We start from the raw sequence: 27,946 nt of genomic DNA, 5'->3' as shown, positions 1-27,946 counted from the left end.
TATTATTTATTACAATTAAATATTTTTCTTATATTACAGAGGTCCATTTGAAACCATACAAATAATCTGTGCTGTGATTAATATTTCCAAGATACCTCCAAAACGCCATGCAAAGAATATGAACATAAATTCACATCAGAAGAACCGAAGTCTAGGTTTTTGTACACCTGGGAATGAAGTTAAATTCAGTTTAATACCATCCTCTCCCTCTCTCCCTCTCTCTCTATTTGGTGCAAACATTTCTTTGTGGTGATTCAAGATCAGACCAGCGTCATCTGACAAAAATGAAAGGCATTTGGAAGGTGAGTAAAAACAACAGCAACTGCTCGTCCTTCTCTTCATGGAAAACGCTTGGAATATATACGGGTTAATGGGAATAGGCACAGAGGACCAACTAAGACATAAGTATCACACATTTTGATTAAACATAATTAGTTGGCTGAGTGATTCCTAAGGGCATGATATGAACTGTGTGTGGATTCTAACACTGATCCAGAACACCCGATTGGATTTGAAAATGAAATCAAACCAGATGTAGTTTACCCAGTTCTGCTTTGTAGTATTGTGCTGTTTGGGCTTTACTACATCCATCATGCATCAATATTCAAAAAAATGTTTCCTTCAGTGGAGAGATCTTTCTACCATTTTCATACGATCATTTTCAGACTGATTACCTTTGGTTTACTGAGAAAGGCAGATTGATGACAAGGTCTATTCTCTTCATTTTAGTCTAGTGAACTGAATTAACCAAAATGAATATATTTATCCAGGTAGACAGGATGTGGGCAGTTTATAGTGATATTCCACCCAAAACCTTTCGACTATCAAAAGACTCACCCCCTGTGCTTGCAAGGTAGCGACAGGTAGCTTGTACTTTCCTCCTTCACGTGGAACAGCGCTTGTGGATACTAAGTATAGCGACAAGTTTCAAAGCAGAGTAAAAAATGTTTCGTCTCAAATACTCCTGCATAATCCATTTCTTCACTGTCCATGGCAAAGTACACCACGTCTGTGTTGTGCTAGCACCATCCACAAAGCTCTGCCAAAAAGTTTCTTTAGCAATATTTTGGCAAAAAAAGTGGCTGTTTGGAACATAATGAGCATGCAGATGGACAGTAGATGAAAGTGGATAATGCTGAAGAAGTTTCTACGGACTTCTTGGTACTGTTTGTACCAAACCTAGTAGTTTAGTAATTAATCGCAATTGTTACAAATCAAGCTAACCACAGCTTCTGTTATTTGAGAAGGATAAAACCACAAACTTGTAGGAAATGTTTGACATTTTGGGAAAAAATACGTTCTTGTAGAGAGTTAGATGAAAAGATCAAGACCACTCCCGTGTCTGTATGTCAAATATGAAGCTCTAGCTAGCCGGTTAGCTTAGTAGCTAAACAAAGACTGGAGGTAGGTGGAAAATGCAGCACTCTTGCTTTCACAGTTTGATTGTTACAGATTAAACAACATATAATTTGTTAATTTGTGAACATTAGAGGTACTGGTGCTGGTAGGTGGTTTTAGTCACAGGCTAACTGTTTACCGCTGCTTCCAGTCTTTATGTGAATGAGTGGTATCAATCCTCCCACGTAACACTGCAAGAATGTGAATCAGTGTATTTTTCAAAATGTGAAACTGTTCTTTAACAGCCATCTCGTCTTCAGGTGTTCGATACTGAATCAAATGTGCAGACATTTGTCAAAATAAAAGTGTTGATCACTGGTTAGTTTTATGTTTAAGATCATATGAATGAGATGGACCTGAGATGCATTTCAAGCATCTAGGAATCAAGATCAGCACACTAAGAAGCTTCATAACCCCAGGCTGAGATTGGTACACATTTCTAAATGAAAGGCTGGGAATGTTCTATAAGGCAGCAAGATCAAGGGCACAGGCTAATGGTAAGGTACATTTAAATCATTGTAGCATTCGGCATTTAAAAGGTGAAGAGGCAAAGCTTTATCATCTGAGGACATGTGAAAGGAGAATGACAGGAAGCTGGGAGAGGCCAAGGTACGTTTTGGTCCTGCACGCTAAGCATCTCTGGTCACATGTTATCAGGTGTCCTTCAAACTGTAGCTGATATCCTTCCAAACACCTCCAGGTGCGTCCTCGAATCTGCCTCGAGGACTTCAACATCTCAAAACAACATTTAATAGGCTTGTATCGGGCAAGCGAGCTCAATCAATCACAGATACACTATTGCAAATGACTCACACACTTTTCATCTTAGACAGTGCAGCTAAGGAGAGACAATGTTGACCTTCCTTCTAATCAGGAGTGAAAGCCACTCATCTAAAACTCTATTCTTTAAAATTATCTTTTGAAAATAAATTATATTTTCTCAGTACAGAAATAAATACATTTCTTCTCTCAAACATAGGAATGAATCATTATCACAGATCTAAATGCTACACTGAATACATTACTCACCATCTCATCGGTGAAGAAACAAGAATATAGGTGACTAACTGATGCCATCTGCCAGGATCAGACACTCATCCAGACATAAATGCAAATATACAGTTAGCTGACACCAGAGTCGAATCACACCTCTGGCAAACAGCTTTGAGAAAGTAAAATATCCCTCAGCATTGGCATAACAAAAATCCCCTCAACGCTCAGCTCGTTGGACATCTTCACACTGCGAAACCAAACAAACTCAACTGTGCCTTCTTTGTAGCGTGCACGGTCCGTCCTACAGTGCGAAAATCACCACAGAGGTGAATTTCAGAGTTCCAGATAAGACATAAAACCTATAATTATCCTAGAAACTCAGAAGAGATGTAGCGGAAAAAACTTCCACATTCCATTGTTTGCTGTGCATGAAAGTGATCAGTGATAACAAAACTGCGTATATTTAATCAAATCTTTTGATCGAGACCTTTCTTCACAGCTGTGTTCAGAGTTTACTACATAGATCTACACGTCGATTACACTTACATGAAAATGGAAATGTTAAATTATAGAATATTTTTAAATGTTGGAAATATGCTTATTTTCTTTCTCACTGATATTTATGTCTGTATAGTCTGTTAGCTTAGCTTAGCATGAAGACGGGAGGCTAGGTGTTTCCAGCTGTCTCCAGTATGTTTGCTGAGCTATGCTAAACGTCTGTTGCTTTACCGTGCAGACATGAGAGTGGTATCAATCTTCTCCTTTAGCTTTTGGGAAGAAATAGACGAATCAACTGCAAATTACAGAGAAATAATGATAAATGTAATTAAGTCTTCAGCAACTGAGAAATCTCTTTGTTTCGGCACAGTATGTCTCAGATTTTCTTTATCCATGGCGTATCATGGAGACTTTTTGTGTCTGATAATCTGCAGGCAGGTAGTAACATTATTCACATGTAACATCAACTTCTCCTCATATCTATCAAATGTCACATTTCTAAGAGCTACAGTAGCATTTTCTACAGCAGAGTATATTCCAGGTTCTTCACACAGCTGCTACAACACCAGAGAGCCATGTATGATAAAGACCATTTACACTGCCATAATAACAACTCATATACAATATGTCAGACCGTTACTCTTGCTAAATAAATGTGTGGCATGTTAAGTATGAACAAGTGATAATAAATCAAAAGAAGCTCATGTCTCCTTCATCCTAAACTTCCAGTTCCTCTCTCACAGAGGCAGCAGGTAGGTTTGTAGCTAATTAAAGTTGTGGAGGATGAAACCAGAGTAACATTAGCTCACGTCCCATAGCACAACGTGTCATGCCCGTCAGATGCTACTGGAGGTTCTTGAGGAGGCGTCCATAGCGGAAGTCATAGACGTGTCGGCTGAAAAACACCAGCTCTGGGTCGATGTCATCGGGCACACAGTGGTGGGTGGGCATGGCGTTGCCAACAATGGGTGGCACCACGAGGGAGGCGGCACTGTCATGTACGCCCTCCCTACGGCGTTTTACCAAGGCACAAAATCTGGTACACAGCACATAACACAGGACATCAAGCTCAATCAGAATCCAGAAACAATCAGAAAAACAATAAAACGTGTTTCCCTGCAGCTTCAAACTGTCGGAGAACTAAGAAAACCTGATTTAAAAGAGCTTTATAAACCATTACTGTAGAATCTCCGCATGACCGTGTAATCTTTCAAAAGCAATGTGTTTTATGCAAAAGAAATGGGATTGAAAGAAAAATGCTAAAGTCACCACAATATGTAAAAATGCTTTCTCTCTTACCGACAATACTGTGCCAATGTTAGGACATAGCATTTGTCTTCAATACAGGCCACACTGTTCACATCCTGGTGACGAGACGCAAAGATCTCATTCTGAGGAAAGAGAGTCGGGTTTTAATTCATGTGTTAGTTCAAAAAAAGAAAAAAGAAAAGTGTCATTTAGCAACATTTGAACCCAATAAAGCTTCACAGTTGGTTCACGTAATCCTTGATTGAGCTGGAGCTAAAAAGATAACATCTGTCTGCTGTGTTGTACACAAGCACTCCTGTCTAACGTTCTCTCCCACATGTAAAGACAGATTCACAGGAGAAAGGCGTTTCACTTCTTCCTCTGAGACTGAGCCTCGTTACTGTGCTCACACTGCTGCTGCTATGAAGTGTTTGTTGTCTGTTAGTGCAGCTGGGAAATGACGGTCTTTATGTGGTTTATTGTTTCTAGAGATTGAATTAAAGTGCAACTTGTTCCTTTTGGGAGATTACTGAGAGGAAGCGAGCGCAACAGAAGCTATTCCTCAACATGCCTGTGTATGTGTGTGTGTGTGTTTATGTGCTAACTTCTCTTTGAAACACTTGTGCAGTTACTGAATCTACCTTAAAATCTTTTATCTAAAAAGTCTTCTCTTGAAGCCTGATGTGTTTATTTTGATGCAAACTCACAGAATGGGCAGATGCTCAAGGGTTATTGATAAATTGATTGTAAAGTAAACCAGATATTTTACTTTAGACACTTATCAATGAAAAAAAGAGGCTCTGCTTAAATTCTTGTTTTTGATGATGATTTTCTTGTTGTCAGCAAAACTCAAGAAAAGTCCAATATCCCTAAGCCCCAAGGCAATTGTTCTTATTTAAAAATGCATCAAAACATATATATTTGATTCTGAATAAAGGGTAATTGATTTAGGAAGTTGCGCACTGTATTTTTTTTTTTTTCTTTTCAAATATTACTCATAAAGGAGTAAATGGTGCATTAGTTGGGGACTATTTTCAGATGCGGATTTATACATATTTAGTGCTCTAGTGAGTTAAAAGCTAAGATGGTGTGTATGAATATTCTAGCCATACTTGCATGCAGTTTAATATAGTAAACTGATTTACAAACACTTTTCCCACTGTATCTGCTGACCACCTGCTTTCATACCAGGGGATTTGCTTCTCACCTCACAATGTACGCTGGGGTTGCGTCCCCCCTGTGTGTGTTCTGGACGGTAATACCAAAACAAACTCATCATCAGCTCTCCTGAAGAAAAAGAAACACACAATTCACTTTTGATGCTTAAGGCAGTTATGGCTGCATTACTTCAGCTTCTCTTGTGCTGTAAGTAAACACTGCGTACAGCGGCTGTCCTACCTGACTCTGGCTCTTCCCACAGAGCTGAGATCTTGGCCACATAAGGCAGAGACTTCTTCCGGGGTCCAGATTTCAGCAGAACAGTGTCTCTGACGCGAATCAGCTCCCCGTCCCTCTGGACTCCCTCAAAACACTTCCTCAGCACCAGAGTCTCCTCCCCCTGAGAACACAGGCGGCAGGAAATACTGACTCTTCCAGTAGCTACAAACTGATAAGCTGTGAGAGGCTGTGGAGTAAAATGCTGGAGGATTTAATTTGTATTGAATGACTTCTGTGTCTTGACAGGAATGTGGACAGTCAGGTTTTTGGATGAAATGCAGTGAACAGTGAATAAGCCCTGATGTGACAATGACACATGTATAATAAATCATCCCAAAGTCAAGTTAAATTACACCAGATTTAATTACAGGTGGCAACATCATGGCTGCATCAAAAACCACCAGTATGACTTTTTCTACATACCACAGAGAAAACCTCTTTCTGAAAGGGCAGGCCAACTGGCCGCCAGCCGTTGGTGGTTTTTTGGCGGCCGTTCTTCGGCTGCTTGGCAACCGATCGCTCTCTGACACTGGGAGAGTTGAGCTTCTGTTTCTTGTCCCTGTTGAGAGGGCAGACAGCCGAGCTGATGCTGCCGGTGCTGCGTGCGCCAGACTTTGACCCGCTGGGCGGCTTGGCACTCTGCGGGCACTCCTTCGCCACCTGCAGCGGAGGCTGTGGTTGGCTGGGGTCGGACAGCGGAGTCTGAACATGGGGCACTGATTGGCCGGCTGGAGGCACAGCGGGAATGGGGCAGCCAGTGAGGATTCTGGGGCTGAGAGAGATGGGGATGGAGGAAGAGCTGTGATGGTCATTGAGGGTTGATGGGTAGTCGTCTGAGGAAGGAACAGAAAAGGAAAGATAATGAAGTAGAGTGACAGACTGAAACATGTGCACACAGCCCTTTAAGCAGCAGCCACAGTGATCAACAACCTTTAACAAGGTTACATAATAGAGACATGAACTGCACTCAGCTGTTATTAGTTCTGCTGAAGCAGCACAAAAAACAAACAGAGCATCAATTAAGGTCAATTATAGCCTTTAACAGAGCAGCCACAAACACGTACATGCACGCACGCACGCACACACACAAACACACACACACACACACACAATAGTACCCACATAAAACCGACAGTGAAAAACACTAACATCCACCTGTGTGCAAGATAACAAGAACAGGGTGTACACTCTCCCATAATACAGCTGTGGTGATGACACCACAGGGCCTTATGTGTACACCTGGCGCAAAGGGAACCACAAGTGTCTTTGCTCGTTTCGGACCGACGCAGTTGTCATTTTCCTGTCCAGTGACCAAATTGTTTAAACAACAGATTCACTTGCGCCCATCTGAGCGCCAAGGGCGTGTTGATCTTAAAATGAGGTGTGGTCAGCCGCATTATTGGCGCATTGTTATCTTTAGGCAGCCGAAAGCGATTGCATGACTCACCAACAAAAAAATCTGGTCTGAAATCAATGGCACAGTATTTCACTGTTATTTTATTATCAAGAGAGTAATATGTGCCTACATAAGTACATAAGCGGGTGCAGAATACACTCTGTTGCGCACAAGCAGAGTGTGCTGAAAAGTCAGGTGAAAGATTACAATACAGCTGTTACATCTGTTAATATAGAGCCCATTAAGGTAAACTAATGGTCAATTTACTCCAGCGTGATCTCTCAGCTCTCTGGATCCAAACCTCAGGAGAAGCCTTCATTTGCTCCACATAGAATACATTAACATCAGACTACGTTTGACATCAGGCTGCTTGGTTCGCAGTGAGCCTACTGAAGATGCATACATAGAGGCAGGGGTGAAACCCCACTAAATACATTTACTCAAGAACTATATTTGAGTACAGCTATACTTGAGAACTTAACAGTTTTTAAATACAAATTTTCTGCCACTTTATTATTCTGCATCACTATAGTTAAGAGGGAAACAATTAACATTTTCTCCACCACATCTATTTGCCAGCTGAAGTAGTAACCAGCTACTCTGCAGATTAACATTTTATGTTAATCTGCAATTGCCTTTCACAAAGTTGTGAAATACACTGCACCAACAGTATATACTCTAAATGGCTCAAAGTAGCATTAACATTAAACCGCTACTTATGCAGTAGTGATAATGCAGTGACTACTTTTATTGTTTAAATGTGCAACAGCTGACTCTTTGAACAGCTGGGAGTAACAGAAAAAAAGCTGTAAACTTAACACCAGCTGCAAAGCCAACAGTTGCCTATTTATACATCCAGCAGATACAGAACATTAGCTTTCATTCAGAGAGAGTTAGTGGCCGTCTGATGAATGGTTATGTGGACAGGTCAAATATTCACTCTGCTTATAACATTGTTTATGTCTTCACCACCTCCTGAGAGGCATTTCTGGCTGCTAAATGCAGACACTTATACTGGCTAATTAAACCTGTGCTCAGGTTGAAGTTGGGTGGAGTCTTGCTGGGAATAACACGAGGTCACCAAAGTGCATGTACTAATAAGGCTAAGTTCTTCCACCCCCGACAACAATGAGCAGGAGAGCGAGAGAGATGTTAAAGGCAGCACCTATGCAGGTGGACCTTAAGCCTTTTTCACAGCAGAGATTTTGACTTGTCACAGTAGGAAAAACACAAGTGTTACTAATAACATTAACAATGTCTCTGTTGTGACATTGTTCTTTGGATAAGCAGCTAAATGGAATTCACACATCATCTGTTACTTACACTCGTGCTTTTCCTACAGTGACATGTCAAAATGTGCTCAGTGAAAAAGGCCTATTTGTCAAGATTTCCACTGAGACGAAGGTTGACAGCGCTCTTGTAGACAAGAGTCTCAACCCTCACAGCCTGACCTGGTTTTGGCTGCTGGAGACCAAGGAAAGGGGTGTGTGTGTGTGTGTGTGTGTGTTCATCTGTGATCGAGTGTGATCAAGGGTCATTTTAAGGTCACATTCAGGTGTTTTTACCAATGCACCCAAACATTCAGGCAGACACACATACCCACAGACACCCACACACACCCACCCACACCCACCCACACCCACACCCACACCCACACCCACACCCACACCCACACCCACACCCACACCCACACACAGTTACACTGCAGAAATCAAAGAAAAAAACCTTTGCTTGTTCAGGGTCACATCTCCGGCTTGAACACAGTAACTTGCTGCTGACACTCGAGCTCATACAATCAGCTCATTAGGTTTCAGCTGCACAGGCCTCGTATTCACTGTCCGGCGGCCGGTATTCAAACTGAGACAAAAGAGGTCTTGCCCTTTTATCTGATATTTTTTTGTTACTTCCCACTCAAGTGACATTCCAAAATGGGAAATTAAAAATGCCTGACATAATAGCTATTCTCAGCACATTGTACTGCTCTGGCAGCCGGATGAAAGGGGACGCTGCATGCAAAATAACCTTACAACCACAGTGTGCTCATGAACATTTAATACTTAAACCCTGCTGTCTTACTTAAAGCAGCCCCTGATTTTACACATGAAGTTCACCTTACTCGACCTGTGAAAACAGTTTCATTTCTTTTGTGGCTAATCTGGAAAAGTCTGGAAAATAACCTGGATGTGTCGCAGTATAGGGGTATCTTGACTCAGGCTTGGAAACTACAAATTTATAACAAAAAAACTATATAAACTGCAGGCATGGAGTTTGAAAGTCATGGGCCATTATCAAGGAGGGGAAGTCTAACAAAAGATACCATTGAGTTGCATTACGGGATTCAGAGGATCCAGCATTTTTTAACTTGACCTACTAGGGACTGAAAGTCATAATATCTCAGCCTCTGCTGCAGAGCTTTTGATCATTATTTTTTTCTAATCCATCTCTTGTAAACCTCCCGACTTGGTAAAAAGCACAACGTTAAACTCGCTGGGGGTGACCCTTTCAATCAGTGATCTCTGGTCTTCACCATCTAACACACATTTGCATTTACTACCCAATCACATCTTTTTTTCAAGACCTGGCAAACAAACGTAACTCGGACCAATATTTACTTTGAGTTTTTCTTTTTTTCTTTTCTTTTTTTTCGTTTGGGCATTTTACTCTTATCTGACAATAAGTAGTGGAGATCCATCGGGACATGACACACTACAACAGTTTTTGTCAAACTGATATTTCCAAGATCAGAAATGAATTTTCAAACGGCTAAGTCGATGTCCTTCTCCATATCTACATATCTGAGGTACTGGAGGAAGATGTCAGTGTTGTTGCATTAGTGCCATCAGGACAAATAACTGTGCATTAACTTATCTTGATAATATCTCTCGAAACAATTCTGACACAGTGCTGGAAATACATAAAAAGTAAACCTCGTAATGGCAGTCTGTTGTCTGCTCACCTCTTTTGATGCTGTGGTTGCAGTTGGTGCAGTCTGTGGGGCTGAAGGAGCACCCTCCTCTGGCGATGGCTGGAATCACACTGGTATAAGCGGAGTAGCCGTTGATCCTGCAGGGCTCTCCATAGCATGCCTCTACTGAGGTGCAGCAGTACACCGGATGGCTAATCCCTGAGGGCTGCGGACCTGTGCTGGGGAGTAGTTTGGGTCTCTTGCCGCTCCTTGGGCATAAAGAAAGAGGTGATACAGGAGAGGGGGAGGAGTCCGGGTGGCTGAAGTGGACGTAGTAGCCAGGGAAACAGGTGTACGTGTGCGGGCTGATGGTTATGGCTGCTGGGTGGGCTACAGAATGAGGAGACTGAAGGTGGTGGTGATGATGATGGTGATGGTGATGGTGGTGGTGGAACACGTCGGACAGCGAGCCGTCCTCTGGTTCCTTGAAGGTCTTGTCCTCCAGGAAGAGGGCCAGTCTGTGACAGTACTCGACACACCTCTCCTGGGAGCAGCAGTAGCAGGAAGACACCTCGGTCTCCACCTGCTCCTCTTTGATTGTTTTTAAGGAGAATCCCAGTCCAGAGCCACAATGGAGAGCGTGTTTGAGACACTCCTGCCCCCCCGTGGCGCCTTTCCACTCGGGATCCAAAGCCTCTGTCTTACATAAGCTACAGCATCCCTGGATGTTAGGGCCCAGCTGGGGATGGACCGGATCTTCTGTACCCTGTTGTCTGTGCTTTAGTTGCTCCTCATGTTTGGGATGCGTTGTTCTTTTGGTCTGCGTTGTTCCTTCACACAAGGGTTTACCACTAATCTCACCCTGAGTCGTAGCTGCTGCTTCGCTTCCACTCCCTGACTTGGACTCCGACTTCTTTTGCCGTTTGGTTCCATACGGGGCACTGGTGAGTTTCAGCAGCGTTGCAGCAGTGAGTCCCGCCTGACGCCGAGGGGTTGGCGCAAACAAACTGAGCCAGTCGATGTTAAGAGCTTCCACTGATGACCGTTTCTGTTTTTTAGGTTTCGCTTTCAGTGCTACTTTCCCTCCTGAAGAAACCTTTTTGGTTTTATGACCTGTATGTTCAGCTTCATTGAGACTATCTTTAGCTGCATCTTCATTGGAAGACGGCCGTTTCTTCACGAGATTGGACGCGAGAGAATCGTCTTTGTAAAGCAGCAGGCTGTTGACGGCCTCAGCGTTCAGAGAGGCCATTCTCCGCCGGCGGGGCTCGAGGACAGGTGCCGGCAACATGAGTAAGGCGTCAGATTGGTTGATATTTGGTTCCAGTGCTTGATGATTGGCTGTGGAAGTTTTCTTTAGTCCAGATTTGGTCCTTCTTTGAATGGAGCTGGAGTGCAGCTTCTTTTTGACTTTAACGCTCTTTTGTTTCCCAGCTTTTGGTGCGTCCTTCACTTTACCCATGACTCCTTTCTCCTCCAGACGGGTGAGCAGGACGCAACAGTCCAGTGCGTCTCCATCGCCCACCGCCAGCGTTTTCTTTCTACATCGGTGTGACTCTTTCTTATCATTCTTTTTCTTTCCTTTCAGCTCGTTCTTTCTCTCTTTCCCCTTTTTCACTCCACCTCCTCTTTCCTTGATTCCTTTCTCCTTCGGGGGCTTCCCACATTTCACTGGCAGGCTCCGCTGAGATTTCACCATGGTCTCAGCGTCCGGGAGCAGATACACCACCTCGTCTTCATCCAAGGGGTTTCACGATGGTGTGTTTCAGCTCAGAGAGGGACTTCAGTGAAGCATCATCATGGATCATCAGATGGGTCCATACACTCTCTGGGGAGACACAGATCAGACATTGAACAACACAGATTTCACTCTTGTAGAATTTGAGAGTGACTTAATGCAACAGACAGGATCTACTGATGCATTATTTAACAACCGGTTTTACTTAGTTTGCTGTCAATTTCCAGGTCCCCAGAGAATATGACCACTTAGACAACCCTTCTCCTTAACATGCAAATACACTGCATACACAGGATGGAGGAGAAACGGAGATAAAGAGCACATTATAGTATGTTATGTTTAAGCCTGAGGCTTTATGTACTCCAATTCCTTTCCCACTCTTTTTTTTACTCTTGTAGTTTAGAAATTTGCTTTGACTTAAGATTACAACTAAAATATCTATATAAAAAATTGCCTTTTCATCCTTTGTATCGATAAAGACAATTCTCAGCTCCTTGAACCAATGTTGATTAAATGGCTCACAATCCACCACGAGCCCAACATAACAAGCTAAAATACAGAAGCAAAGAACAAGGCTAGATGAGACATTTATTTAATGCTTGATATGATGGATGCTTTAGGAAGTGATTTGAATCTTTAAATCACAATGCCACATCGATTTAATTTTAGGGCTTCAGTACAGATGATCTCCACAAGTGGAACTCGAGCTTCCCCAAAGAATAGGTTATTAGATTAGACTTGGAAAAATACTGTGGAGACTGTTGTGCATTCTGTGGCTTCAGAAACTATTCAGAGCACTTCACATTTTGCACACTTTACTGTCTTGTAGATTGAATTTTAAATCGATTTTTGCCTATTCAATAATCCATAATGATAAAGCAAAAAGAAATTTCAGAAAATGTATTTTTTAAAAAAAAATCAAAAACAGAATACTTATTTTTACAAGAGTATTCAGGCCCTTTGCTGTGGCACTCTAAACTGTGGTTAGGTGCATGTGAGGGCAAAAAAAAAAAACTAAGCCATGAAGTCCAAGAAACTCCCTGTGGACCTGTGTGATAAAACTGTGATGAAGCATAGAGCAGGGCAAGAGTTTAAGGAGAGGTACTTGAAAAAAACCTACTCCTGAGTGCGCTCGACCTGAGACTGGGACAAACTTTCAGCCAAGACCATGCTGGTGTGGCTTCAGGGCGAGTCTCTGACGGTCCATGAGTGGCCCCACTAAAGCCCAGACTTAAAGCCCATAGAACATCTGTGGAGAGACCTGAAGATGGTAGTTTACAGACACTTCCTATCCAATCTGACAGAGCTAGAGAGGATCTGCCAGGAAGAATGGGATAAACTGCCCAAATCCAGATGTGCAAAGCATGTAGAGATGATTTCTGCCAAAAAAAACTTCTTCAAAGTATTGGATTAAGGGTCTAAATACTTTGGTAAATAAGACACTTAGTTTTAGATTTTTAATAAATTAAAAAAAAAATCTATTCTTTCAATTTGTCATTATGGATTATTGAGTTTAGACTGAAATGGGTAATTCTATCAATTTAAAATTAAATCTACAACACACTAAAGTATTTAAAAAGTAAAGGGGCCTGAGCATTTTTTGAAGCTACTGCGTTTCAGTTGTCTACAAGGTCAAAAGGAGCAGCAAACACTTCATCACTAAATCACTGTGAGGTATGAAATCAAGGAATAATTCTCCAGCATTTAGAGACACAAAGACAACCAGTGTGATCATATGACTCGTAACAGATGCGCATCTCACCAAAACTGGTGGCAGAAACACACAACCACGTCAACAAGCTGGCACAGCGCGCAACAAAGCATCTCCAGCAGCTTCATACAGTAAAAGATGCAGGATTAGATTTAAGATCTTTCACAAGTCGCAGGCGTCCACCCCTCTGCTCTGTCAGCACAGAGAAACACCTCACTTTGGGAAAACCTTTAAGGTCCCCGATGGTTCGACCGCCAGTGACCTTTATGCAATGACACTCCTGTGTGCAGCATAAAGAGATGGATCATCCCTCTTGCTGCAGCCATGAAACACAATTATGCTACTTGACCTCCAAGAAATAAGTCAACAACCATTTTTATATTAAGTGACTCTCCAGCCAGGAAATCATTCAGCTTCCACAACCACACGCCGTCTCAAAAAGGTTTCAGTTACCGTCAATAACTGATACACACTGCACATGATCAATTAGGCGACTGATTTGTTTTTAACAAGCTGCTACGTGTCATGGTACATTTCTACACACTATATATATCGTTACTCTCTTTTTCTGTCCAGCATGTGATTCAGCTGCTCCATCTCGGATGCCATATATTTGTCAAATCTTTCTACACCAGCAAAATTTTGTGCTCTGCTCAAAAGTCACGTCTATAAAATGATCCATTTTCTGCCCTCACGCTGTTGTATATAATGTTACGAGTTGAGTGTATATATACGGCTCCAACTCTGATCATTTTCAGTATTGATTAAGCTGCAGATTGTTGCCGGCCTTGGTCTAAAATTGTCAGAAAAGAGTGAAAATGCTCCTCATAATTTCTTAGAGCCTAAGATTACACATTTTAATGTCTTATATAAATAAATGATAAATAACAGTATGATATTGTAACAGTCATAAAAACTTAATTCTAAATATGTCAAAGAGACAGCGATGAGTGGTTATGAGTCAATAATGCATGCAAGACTGTTTTTGCACTGCATAATAATAACGACAGATTCACTTGACAGCTTATTTAGGCGGTGCAGTATTTACACGACGTCATGTCATCAAGTTTGCAGCAAATCTGCTATTCTTTCACCGTGACAACTCGTTATTATGTGACACCTAATGAAGGGCTGGAAAACCAAAAGCTGCTGTGGTTTTTGTTGAAGTGCTTTAATAACAAGGAACAGACAAGAGTGACTTCTATTTTATTACATTTTCTCCGTCTGTCAGTAACAATATACCAATCTGCCTATGATCGGCTGCAGTAAAATGACTGTAAAACTTGTAACGGATATTTCTAAAGCCTGAATATAACTTGTAAGCTATGATGTATTGTAGCATTTTATTCCCTCTTAAAACGACTGAGATCATACCCAGAGTCGAACTGAACTAAAAATACAAATGGAGTGGACGCAACTCTCTGGCTGGGCATTTTCAAACCATCTCATGGCTCGGTCTGCCCCTTATTGCCGAATGACTCGGTGAACCGTGAAATGCAATCCATGGGAGAGAAATTTAATTTCCAGATAACAAGAGGACAGAAGGAGCCTCACATTGAGTTTCTGTCTGTGGATATCAAATCAAGTTGCTTCATTTGACTAAGACAAGCGTGCACAATGGAAAGACAGGAGCTCGCTGAGGAGTCTCATCATTTCCCCGGGCTAGACCTTCACCACACTGACCACAACAAATAACAGGATAGATTCTTTCAGGTTAAAATTAATCCTGTGGTCTTCTTTTTGCTTTTTTTTTTTCATGCTGTTAAAGAAAAAAAACACGGTGCCAATTCAGGTGCACTTTGCACAGCACACACACATGCAAAAAGGTTCTTGAAAAATATCTGTTTCAGGATATTCTGAGGGAATATTATAGACTCTTGTATTTCAGGAACTACCATGGATTATTGGTTAAATGGAGCCATTTTCTCATTATTTTTACATGGTAAAACTCAAAAAGCAGATGTGGCTACAACTTTTTCCACTATTCTCGAACTCAAAGAGCGCCTAGAGCAGAGGTGTGAGAAAGGAAATGATACAAAATGACATCTCCGTGAATTAATTCTGTGAAGCAGAGGGTGAAAGGTTCAAGAGATGAATCTGTGGTGTCGCAATATGATGTTTTTGATAAGATGGAATCAGAAACGTGTTTCTTCCTTTCAGACTTTCCCCCAATGACTAATTTTTTCTTGTGAAATACTAAATACCTAAATACTTCCTTTTCAGAATTCTGAAATTACTCAAATGAAACAATGTGAGAAAGGAAAAAATAAAGAAAATCACTTCATTTTTAAATGGTCCTACTTACATTACACCTGTGATGATTGAAGAGTCACACAAAGACACTGCTTTGGTTTAAGGGGGTCACGAGCAAAAACAGTTGGACAATCTTAGCCTGCAAAGTAACTATAGCTACCAAACGAATGTGGGTAGTGAAAAATAAAAATATAAAACAGAAAATGGAAATACTGAAGTACTGAGTACAGTACCTGAGTAAATTTAGTCAAGTCAGTTTAGGGTTAGCAAAAGCAAAAAAAAAGCAAAAATGAGAGAAATATATAGAATAATTTAATATTATTTTGATTAACTTGGATGTTCTATTTCTTTTGTATCACTTTAATTATCTTGTGACTTTTCATATTCATCCTTGAACCCTTTTTAGGGTCTCGACACCCAGGTTTGAAACCACTGCCTTAAAAGATCAAATGGAAAGACATATTTTTACTCCTGAAACTACAGGGAATTGTTTTTTAAGAGAATAAAAAACTCACTTACTTAAATACAATGCAACTCACAGTAAATGGAGCATAACTGCCACATTAAAAACCTACTCAGTAATAATTCTGCGCCATGGATTTCTTTCTCTCTCTCTCTCTCTCTCCTCTTGAAGGCATATTATCTGACTGTAGTTTCATCTGTATCAGGAGTCGGATAGAGGAGGAGGTGGCTGCGCTGCCTGGCTGTCACACAGACTCATCCAGAAGAAGGACATGGTGTGGAGCTGTCATCATGAGAGAAAAAAGCCCCCAGGCAGCTGGTGTGCTGTGTGTGCAGCTTCAGATAGTGCAATCACCAAGTCCACTTTCCTGGAGCAAATCAGCAGCAGTTTAACAGTCTTACACCACCAACACTAACCATCCTCCACCACCAACACCACCTCCCTTCACCTCCATGCAGGTTCAGGCACCAGCAGTTACAAACACACCCACATCCACTCGTGGATTATTTTAAGCAGAGAATGCAATTAAAGGGCAGCGCTATGCATGTCTTGTTAAAAAAAAAAAAAAGAGAGAGAGACTCGCCTACTGGAGCTTGTAGTTGGCCATGGTGTGGACAGTGTTAATCTGACAGCATGCCGTAGCAGGAGTGCAGGCTGTGATATGAGAAGTGGAAAAAAAAGCTTCACAGCGGAGAAACGAGTCTAAAACATCCAACCATCCTCGATCAACCGCGGGTTTTTGGAGCGGGGCTGCTAGTTAATATCAATATCATTACAGGAACTCGCATTAGGCTACAGCCGAGTTGTTAGATGCAGGCTAAACCCAACGATCCTATATCATCTCCAACTGTGACGGGAAATACAGCCGCGATTCATCATTACCTTGTGTGTCCCGTCGGAAATGAAAATCATCTCCCATCAGAATAAAAAAATATATATAAATATATCCCCGGTCCGTGCCGTTTCTTTCGGTCAGTTTCTACTCGCTCGGGCTGTCGACCTGGAGAGCGATCCGCGGACCGAGCAGCCCACAGTAGCTGGAGACATGGTGAACAAATCGGTGAGCGGTGACCTACTTCCGAAGTGGCATGCTGGAGATAATATCCATGCGCTGCCTGCATTCACATTCGCCGTTGCACCGGGACATCCCTCCGTACTAACGCGAAATCACGGTCATGTTGCTGTAATATTCCTGCAGGGACTAAACTCTTTCACCGGTGGTGATTTTTTCTTTCCCCCCCCCTCCTTATACGAAACGCGCACTGTAATATGTCTTTAAATATAGGCTACATCTAAAATTAATTTGAGTAATATTTGGGTTTATTTCAGCCCAATGGTTTCCAGAGCCAAGACATCCCCGTGGAAATCACCAAACTTCCCCTAATAAGATCACTTCTTAAAAATAGGGACAACGACTAGCAATCATGTGGCAACGATACAGTGATGGAAATGTATTTTATTCTTCTTATTTTCCCCTCAAATCAGCATTAGATAATTTTTTTTAAAATCAGGAAATAAGGAGAAATTGAAAAAAATAAGCATCAAAAGATGGTGAACAACACACTATAAACGTCACTACAGCACCTACAGAAATGCTACACCAGGATACTAACTTTAAACTCACTATAGTTAATGTCTAACATCTCCAAATTGAAATTGAGAAGTGACATGAAACACTAAAAGATCACTATAAACTCACTCTGCATAAAAGGTATGGCCTATCACTATAAATAGCAGCATAATCATCATTATGTGTAAAATAACTGCCAACCCACTGATGAGTATTACACTCATAATAAAAACAACCATGAATCCCTCTTAACTAGGCTAAATTACTTTGTATTTCTTTCTTAAGAAATAAATCTGATGAATGTTACACTGATACCTGCTACAATTGTCACCTGAAAGAAAACTAACTGGTCCTTGAGGACAATGATTATAGGCTACTGCAAGATCACTTAGTCCATTTCGGAAATATTGTAGAAAAAATATATAAAACTATTATAAACCGGCTGTGTATAAAACACGCTTAAGTTCCTATATTATTTGTGGTTAACAGTAACAAACATTATTAAATATAGAGCTGAAATGATAAGTCTACCTACAGAAATGCGCTCTAAGAACTTTTTCACTATTCGGTGACATTTTATACAAAATAAAAGATAGATTATTTAATAATGAAAATGATAGTTGTAGCCCCACAGTGACAGTGACAAAAATGTTTACGTATAAGATCATTGTCAAGTCACTAATGAGTAGCCTACTACATCCAAATATTAATCCCTAAAGGAATATTCCGCTGATTTTTTTCCCCCTGTCAGATCAATGACAGCATATATCCCTCTTAATTAGTCTCATTTACTGTATCCTCTTGTCTTAATGATACATGCAATCTAATAATATGGATGAGTGATCAGTCTCTGCTCGTCATTTATTACCGTGCTTCTTGAGGAAACACAGATAAGATTGGCCTGATATGACACACACACACACACACACACACACACACGAAATACACTCACAGTCAATGGAAACTGCTCAGCAGCTGGACTCGCTCTGTGGGTGTTCCGTTTACTGGAAAACTTCAATATCTGCTCCAAACAGCAAGTCCAGTCTTTCTGACAGCAAACTGATCGGAAAGCCACCCCTTTATCAAGTTAGCATGTACCGTTAGTCAGAGTCAAGCTTAATTGGGGTAAATGCTGATTGTCCTCATCAATATCAGCTTTACATTGTGTAATTAAGAGCTGTAAACGAGCTGAGTGTGTTGAGTTAATGAGGCATGAGCACCGATGGAAGCTGAGGGAGTATAGACTGCTGAGAGCTGACCTGCACTGCAATAAACACACTGCAACACACTGCAGAGAGATGCATGAGTCCGACCAGGACGACTACAGTAAGTGCTTCCTACAAGCAGGAAGCACTCACTCGCTCACTCACTCGCTCACTCACTCACTCACTCACTCACTCACTCACTCACTGCTAGTGACGATAAAGACAGCAGATATGTACATCATTACTGGATAGTCCAAACACTTCCTTCATCCAGCATTGATACCACTTTAGGGCTGTGAACACAACACTTACATTTCATCACCTTTTTAGTTGATGTGGCAAACTTATTAGCAAACTGCCTCATTATACATCCAACACACACAGCAACATAAACATATGACGTTGAGTTTCTGGCGACCTGCTCAATATTCACTCTTCTGTTAGCTCTGTTTCTCGTCACTACCAACTCGACCAAAAGAATTGAGACTGAACCAAAACATTAAAGCTGACAGCCAGAAAACCAAAACAATGGGCTGAAAAACAGAAGCGAGGCCAACTGCAGAGTCAGGTGATAATTCTCTGTGTGTTCGTCACCATTAGCGACCTTTTCACGTCACACATGGTCATTTCATCCATTGTTATTATAAAACACATTGACTATAGCTGCTTTTACAGACTTGTTTAAAGGCACATTTCCCTTTGGTTTTAAAAGACACGGTTATCGATACTTTGATCATACTCTGCAGCTGAAGTGAAGTAAGCCAAACTGTGCATTTTTTTTGTGTTTTGGAATCATTTTAAAAAAGAATTTAATTGAAGCAATTATCAATGAAGACAGGTCGGGCTGTTGGGGCTCAGGAGGTAGAGTGGGTTGTGCACTAATCAGAGGGTGGGTGGTTTGATCTCTAGGACGTGTCCCCAAAATTGCATCTTGTGGCTGTTCCATCAGTGTATGAATGTGTGTGTGAATCGGTGAATGTGGCATGTATTGTAAAGTGCTTTGAGTGGTCTCCAAGACTAGAAAAGCACTATATAAATGCAGTCCATCCATTTCCAGGTGTGAATATCACCTAGAAGGACACTCAGAGAGTGCAGACTTCTGACAATGTCAATCAACATACACCAGACTTCAGAGAAAAAATAAATTCTAATTCGTAGTAAATGATCTGGATCTGCCCCAGAATGTAGTGGGTTCTTCCCCGGCTAAAGCCCCACCCCTCCACCAAGTTCAGTGCAACTCTGTTTGGTACTTTTTGCGTAATCCTGCTGACAAACGACCAAACCAACAGATACAAGTGAAAATACAAACTCCTAGGTGGAGGTAATAACCATGAAAAATCAATACTGAGGGGCACAAAATATTATACAAAATATAATTATATAAAAAAAAGTAACATTTAGTAAAAATGGACATTGTCATAATAGAGAAAACAGAACATCACACACATAACTCACATAACCCACAGGTTCCTTGACAAGTATCAAGTAGTTCAGGGAAATTAAAATTCCACTTCATCATCGTGTGCAGGGAGACAGTCCCTCACGTGAGTAAGCATACACCTTGCAGTCCCGGGCCAAGACATGTAATATGATTATAAAACTCAACAGTATTTCTTCAGAGTTGTGGTCCACTGTATCGTCTCAGTGTGCTCCAGACCATTTTCATCTCAGATATCTCCAAACTGATCTACATTTGGCCTTCTATCCCTATTCGACAAGATCTTGCCCCAGAAACCCTCATCTCGGGAGATATTTACTGAAGATGATGAATTTTTCATTCTGAAGGTGGAGAGATAGCATCGGGGGCGAGTGAAATAACACTGTAATACTTTATTGATCTCTCTCTCCTCTTGCCCCTGCCTGAAAAGTCAGAGCTCGGATTGTACCACAGACCAGCCGCCCTCGAGCTGCCAGAGCATCAGCGCACTGTAAACAAAAAGTTTACAAAAACAGCTACAGTATGTACTTGGACTGAAAGAATTTTTTTCATGAAAAAGAAAACAAGTTTACAAACTCTACCCTTCACATCTAAAAAGAATAGTAATAGCTACAATGTGAAGTCTGCTGTCATTTTAGAAGATGTTACATGTACGTCGTGGTGTACCATTTCCAATTGCATTTAACTCCGGAAAAACTACTGCAGGTCAAAGAAGAAATAATACATTCTTCCTCTTACAAATGAAAACTAATAAGAAATGAAAACATACGAGTTCAGTTCACTCAGGGGTTTTTGCTGCTACAGCCTTACTTGGTCCAGTATGACCAGTAGCTTATGGTGGCTAATATAAGCTAACATTAGGAAAGGATAAGCTAGGTATAAAGGAGTAACTGAGTTCATAGACTTTATTGTTCTTCCATTCATGTGGAACTATTAGGCTTAACATACAGTTTTCCCCTTTTATTTATTTACTATTAATTTGTCCTAGTTACCGTGTTGATCATTTTCCCAACAACCCACTGAAGCAGTGATCATCAGGATTTTTTAAGACAATGTATCAAATGGCAATGTGGAAACAATCTGACTGTGAAAACAGCTGATGCTAGTGATGAACCCGCAGAAAATTACCACCTGAATCTGTGGCTCCTCTTGCCTTTTTTAGAGCTTTGTTTACCCTTTGTTTACCCATCAGGACCATGACTTTACTGTTTTGGTTCACTCTCTCCACTTTCTTAGCATTGCTTTCAGCCAAAATAGGCAGCGATTTATAGTGAAAAAGCTTTAAAAAAAAAATCCATTGTACAGTACCTGCTCAGCACCAAACAGCAGAGAGACGCAGTAAGGGACCAGCTGTTGAACATAGTGGAGCATTCAGCAGCTAAAGAGCCAGATATTTCTCTCAGGAGTTGGCGCAGACCAAAAATGGAGCTAAAATAGAGGGAATACTGGATTCGCCAGGTGCCCAGAAACAACTTTGTTCTCCATGGCCTCAGCACCTACAAGGCCAGCCACAGCACTGCCACCACAGTAAAGGTTCACACTGGTAACGCTCAGAGCTAGTGTGGTTTCCTTCCTCATTGTCTCTGACATTATCTTCAGTGACGAAAGCGTCCAGAGAGTCATCACTGTCATGATAGGTACACAGGTCTGATGCCATTGTAATGGTGACTGTGTCCATCTATTCCTGACCCTTGTGAGCAATAACCCCTCCTTGGTGTTGCGACTGCGGTCACACACAGCAACTGTGTGAACGCACCAAAAATGTAATAAACATCTAATCCCCTAAAACCAATGTGGTTTATGTAGCCACATAGAGAAAAGCAGCGAGTAGCTGGGCAACAAGTATTCACTTTCAATTTCACAATGATCTATAAATACACGTTTCATTGCATATATTTTTAATGTGATTATTCCAACAGTATACGAGTAATCCAGTGAAGACATACAGGAGGCCTGAATACAGTGTTAACCAAAGCTTTTTTTTTTTTTTTAACAGTGTGTGACAGATTTGAAATATTTGTGTCATGCATTGCTGATAGCAACAGTGTGATACATGACTGGTTTGTTTGTCTGACAACAACTTATTCACGCAAAAGAGTGTTTGTGTGAGTTAAAATCATTTAAAAGGGAGATTATCAGAATTTGAAGAGTGGAAAAACAGAAGAGTTAAATATAATAGAGCATGAGAGGAAAACTGGGGGATTTTCCAGGGACAAAGCATGAAAACAATCTGATAAACTAAATGTGAGGAAGATATGAAACAAACAGGGCACACAGTGATGTCTAAGCCTTGAAACAACTGAGACACTTACAGTGAAAAAGTAGCTGAAAGCCAATAAAATGTTTAAAATCAACACACAAGTCAAGAAATTGTCAAGGACACAAAAGCACATGACATTGAAAGCCCTACGTATGCTGGTTTAGTAAGCTGTTATTTCTCAGCTTCAGTGTGTAGCCTACAGATGTAGAGATGATAGTTCAGCACTTCAGAGCAGATACAGGACAGGAAGTGTAATTATCTGCTTCTACTGTTCCTCTTCAAAGAGATGAGGCATGATGCCAGACAGCCTGATTGGAAAAGATGGAGAGGAGGAAAAAAGAGGGTTAAAGAGAGAGAAGATAGTCAGATAGAAAAAAAGTGATGAAGACTGAACTCAGAAAGATTGAAGCAAAGCGCCAGAGAGGAGTTGGAAAGTGGAGAGGGAATGTCACACCTCACATCTCATTGAGCAGCAGAAAAGTCAGACTTAGTAGGAATCAGAGGGACAATTTTTCACATTCACCCTTCTGCTTTTCTTTGCTTGACAGCTCCTCAGAGATACATCCGTTTGACACAGACCGTCTCGAGCGAGCAGGTGAGAACAAGGCGAAAGAAAAATTTAAAGAGAATGGTGTTAGAGACAGCAATGGTGGTGGCGTGGGGGGGGGGGAGTGGGGGAGGGTGAAAAGACAAGAGAGTGATGGATTGAGATAGTACGGAGAATGGAGACAGAGAGAGATTGTCATCATCATCATGAACAATGACTCTCTGATAGGAGGCCTCTCGCTGGATATTCAGCCCAGCTGAGGAAGGAGTGAGGAGGGGGCGGCCGCCTGCCTGCCCACCTGCCAGGGTCTCAGTCATGCTTTTAGCATCTGCCAAACTGAAGGACGCTTAGTGCCATGTGCTTTTCACTGAAGAAGCCTGACGTTTGTCAGTCACAGTGAGGGCTTCTGTTCTGTTCGGCCGCAGCCAAACAGGGTTTAACGTCCCCCCCCCCCAACGCACACACACACGCACACATACACACCCCTACCCCATGTAAACAATCCCAGTGTGTGTGAGAAGTGAGCGAGACCCCGGCTCTGAAAGCTCCACATCCACTGCAGCTGTGGGCCGCCCGACAGCTGACGCCAGGCTGTGGGTCTCTGCTCTCTTTCTCCTTCCTTCCCCACCAGCCCTGCCTCCTTCTTCTTCTTCTTCTTCTATGTTTCCATGAAACAGACCTGTAATTTTCACAGCTGTGTCTCGGGCATTGTGCCAGGGTGAGTCAGGGAAAGACAGAGAGAGAGAGAGAGAAAGCAAGAGAGAGAGGGGGGGGTGGGTTGGGTGGGGGGGCTGGTGGACTAATGGCTTTTAGAGGACTACAGGCTACAGCACAGCTTTGCTAATCCTGAGCCACTCAAGATTCACTGCTCATTCAGACCAGAGGAATATTCAAACAACTGAACAAGATAAAGATCCAACTGCAAAACTCATTAACATTATAAAACATACTAGTGAAGTTCTGTGAACTGCATGGTGGCCTGTGAGTATGATTACAGTTTATTATGACTTGGGTCTTACTTTTGTGGTTTTGAACAGCATTTCTATTGGTCATTGTAACACTGTATTAAAGTAACCGCTGAAAGCTTAAAAACACACCAACATCGCTTCAACAAAGTCAGACAATCGGACAGGTGGTAATGAGGTCAACAATTTAGCCCGATTAAACCACGTTCAGAGGTAAAACCAAAAGCAAATGCACCCAAAATGACGGTAATAATCCCAAATTGCAGGAAAACTATTTGCATGCCAAACTAAGTAAGCACAGTAGGCCAAAGTCAAGCCAGGAAGTCAGTCTGTAAACTGTGATGCTTGTTTACGACGGACAGTTTGGGAGATAATTTTACCGTTTGCCTTCATTTTCTCCTCCAAATAAAACTGACTAACATGGGGGTTTATATCGTCTGACCGCTAGTGTTTCCTGCTCTGTTGGACTTCTTTTTAGCAATGTCACCACATTCCTAGATCTCAGCCAAGGCTGGATTACCCACAGGGCCTAGCAGGCATCTGTCCTGAGGCTCCACAACTCTTCAGGGTTAAGGGTTAGGGGTTAAAGCTCCAGAGTTCAGCTGCTGATAATTTTAATGAATATTTGCACAGAAATATGAATTATTAAAACATAATACAGTAAGTGACATGATAAGGGCCTTCTAGCTGTGTCCTGCTTCATTCATGATCTTGAAAAGGTCCTCGCTATGGCTAAATCTAGTTGGATGTGTTCAGGTGCAGTACTGGGTGTAGGTAAGTCAGTACACAGAGCCAACACAACCACTACAGTTATGCGCATAAAACAGAAGAAAATAGACTAGAAGCATAAAAATATGGTTCAGGCTGCATTTATGAGTGTATTGTGCGAGTAAAAGAAAGGCCTGTGTAGAAGCCAGATTGTTAAAAATATCCATAACAAAAATAACGTATCTGTTCCAACCTTGTGAGGCAGCTGCAAGCAAGAATCTATCTCGCTGGGCTTCAAGCTATTCACTTGTGGCCGAACCATAGTGGTTTGGGCCAATAAGCATCCAGTGTGTCTTAGGTACGACGACAGCGAGAAGCAACTTTGTTAACAACAATGTCGGGTCCTAAAAAGGTTAGCATAGATGCTGCTATAGCATCAGTTATATCAGAACTGGAGGAGCACTTCTTCGGCAAGAGTTAATTTTACTGGTAGTGAGAAAAAAAAAAAAAAAAAAAACATGGGAAGGATATAGAATCTGATTGGTTGTAAGCCCAGTTGGTAGACACTGATAGACAGATGGTTCATCCAAAAAGTATTTTTTGAAAGCACCTGCCCTTTTCCAAACAGTTTCCAATGAAGCCTTCACAGATGGTTCTGTCTAACAAACCATCTGGCGCATCAGGTTATATCTGTTCTGTCAGATGACTGAAAAATGTGGCTGAAACACCTCCTGAGAGGAAGTAAGCTGCCTCAAACCCCAGCAGCCCACATCGACAAGGTAGGACAACCCGAGAGGCGAGACGTCGGGCAGGAGAGGTCTTGTTGCTGCTCTCTAAGCTTTTGCTCGCAGTGCACAGTCATAACATCAACTCCGCTCTTGTCTCTGAAGCTGGACAGTTAAGAAGATAACATTCAGCAGGTTTTCAGTAAGAAAATTAACTAACTGCAAAAGTGACAGGCACATACAGGTTCCCAAAGCTGTCCATATCTAGCCCAGATGAAGTCTGATTTACAGCAGAAGCTACTGAAAAATAGAGCAATTATCAACAACTGACTACAATGGTATAAAAAGTTATATAAAAGGAGATCGCTTGTACTGAATGGCATCCAAACAAATCATGCCCAATGGGCCGTATGAGCTCCCGTTAGATAATATTTAACATCACTCTGTGGAGCACCACAGTGTGATGATGATGACAAGTGTTTTGGAAAAAGGGGATGTGTCAGTGTACTTTTCCTACGCTGCTTCGTGAACAATAAGTCATTCACACTGAGTGGAATGTTGTTTTCACTTTTAGAAAATGTCCCATACTAAAATATACGCATCATTTAGCAAGATTGGAACAATAAACCACATTGAGTGTGTTACATTTGTTAACACCTATTGTCTTCCCGTCTCTGCTGTCCTTTCGTCTGACCACATGTGGCCTGTATCCGAGCAGGAAGTATCCGTCTCCTTTGGGACAGCAGGGAGGACAGTGTGTTTGGGTGACATGAGGCACACACCCCACCCCCCCTCCTTCAAAAATAATGGGATTATGTCCAGGATTGATATCCAGCTTTATGGCTCACGTGTGGCCACTGCACCCTCTATTCAACATGCTGCTATGACAGGCCTGTCAAGGTAGGCTGCGGAGAACTGACTGGACACAAATCTACCACGTCCTCCAAAACTGAAGCTCCATTGTCAGGCTTTTCTGTTCACAAGAGGCTTTACAAACACCATTATGCCGAGGAACTCACCAGGCAACTTGTATTTCATGCATTATAACCCTGCTGTCATGTCAAAGCCTGTGCTTTCCGGCAGGAGACGATCAACTTCTCACAAAGTAGATGTTTTAGTTTTTAATCCAAATGGAACAACAACTAACAGTTATCATCATTAACCATTCATCTGATTATTTCCCTGACTAAAATTAATAATTGTCTAAAATGACACTAAAAAAAGAGAAAAACGTCCTTAACAAGTTTCCAAATCGCTTGTTTTGTTTGACTAAGTGGTGGAGGATGTACTCAGACCTTTAACTTGAGTAAAAGTACCAACACCACAGTGTGAAAATACTCTGGCTTCAGTAAAAGTACAGACAGTATCAATAAAGTTTACACCAAGTATGAAGTGCTCTTTATGCAGATGGCTCATGTCAGTGTTATATAACTGTGTTTTACATTATTAGTTGAACATGAACAGATCTGGTCGACATGCAGCTGATTTAAACTATTTCATATGCTTTCAGTGGTTAAACTTATTGTATGTTAATGCAATGTAATTTATATGCTCTACAGGTTTTAAACTCAATATCACGAACAATATTTCCCTCTAAAAAGAATTGAAATTAAAGTCTAAAGTAGATTAAAATAGAAATACTCAAGTAAAATACAAGTACCTCAAAACTGTACTTAAGTAATTGTAATTTTAAGTAAATGTACTTTTGCAAACAAAAAGTCCAACCCCCCACAATCCAAAACAAAGACCCTAAGTCACTGTCTAATAGCAAACACACAAACTCAGCAGCGGAGTCGAGCCTCAAACTTGACTGGAACAGAAGCTGCTTGTGTGACATTTTCTGCGATCACGAGCTGGAGTCCCAGCCGAGGCTCTCACTCTCCGTGCGGGCGAAAAGAGACTACTGTGCCACCTGCACAAGTGCAAACAGACAAAACTGACATCTCCAAAAGTGGCCTCTGGAGGTTAACAGACCACCAGCAAAAGGAAGGATCCATCTATCTGTCTGTAGCTGACACATTATTTCAGCCCCAGCATGTCTCATCGCTCGATCTTGTCCTGCCACTGACACTTTCAGTTTAGCCGGAGAGACGATAGGAGTTGAAGGTGTTTGTGTCTTACCGCTTTGAAGACTGGAAAATAACCCAGCAGAGACGATTCTTTACAGGGGGGCGGAAGAAAGATTACTTCCACAGGGCAAGAGCGTGATGCGTCAGGTGTAGGCTTCCCGCAAGTGAAGGAGGAAAACAGAGTGGAAGGCGACTCATGTTGAGTTGATCGGGTGAAGCCGTTTTTTTTTTTGTTGTTTTTTTTTCCTACTCCAAACTGCACTGCTCCATGCGCTACGCGTAAAAATCCACACTCGGTACACTTTAAACTACAATCCAGGTTTCTAGGACGAAGTGAGGCGTGCCGAGCATTCCGCGGAGCTCCTGCAAACTACGGCTCACTTCAGCGTGTTTTTACATAACAGCATCATCCGCTTTTT

The 27,946-nt window shown here is 41.7% G+C and overlaps 1 protein-coding gene across 1 annotated transcript; it reads right to left on the bottom strand.

Moving 5' to 3' along the window:
- Positions 1-27,898, bottom strand: bahd1 (bromo adjacent homology domain containing 1). The gene is made up of 7 exons (XM_022750892.1): positions 27,580-27,898; positions 9,927-11,703; positions 5,998-6,407; positions 5,536-5,695; positions 5,345-5,424; positions 4,189-4,280; positions 1-3,925 (listed from the first exon to the last, which is right to left on the bottom strand). Exons 2-7 carry the CDS (start codon positions 11,572-11,574, stop codon positions 3,733-3,735), a joined length of 2,583 nt encoding a protein of 860 aa, XP_022606613.1. The 5' UTR covers positions 11,575-11,703; positions 27,580-27,898; the 3' UTR covers positions 1-3,732.
- Between the last annotated feature and the right edge of the window lie 48 nt (positions 27,899-27,946).

Source organism: Seriola dumerili, unplaced genomic scaffold (assembly GCF_002260705.1).
Source record: "Seriola dumerili isolate Sdu_G_001 unplaced genomic scaffold, Sdu_1.0 BDQW01000149.1, whole genome shotgun sequence".
Taxonomy (NCBI): Eukaryota; Metazoa; Chordata; class Actinopteri; order Carangiformes; family Carangidae; genus Seriola; species Seriola dumerili.
This window is presented reverse-complemented; position numbering and strand designations above follow the sequence as displayed.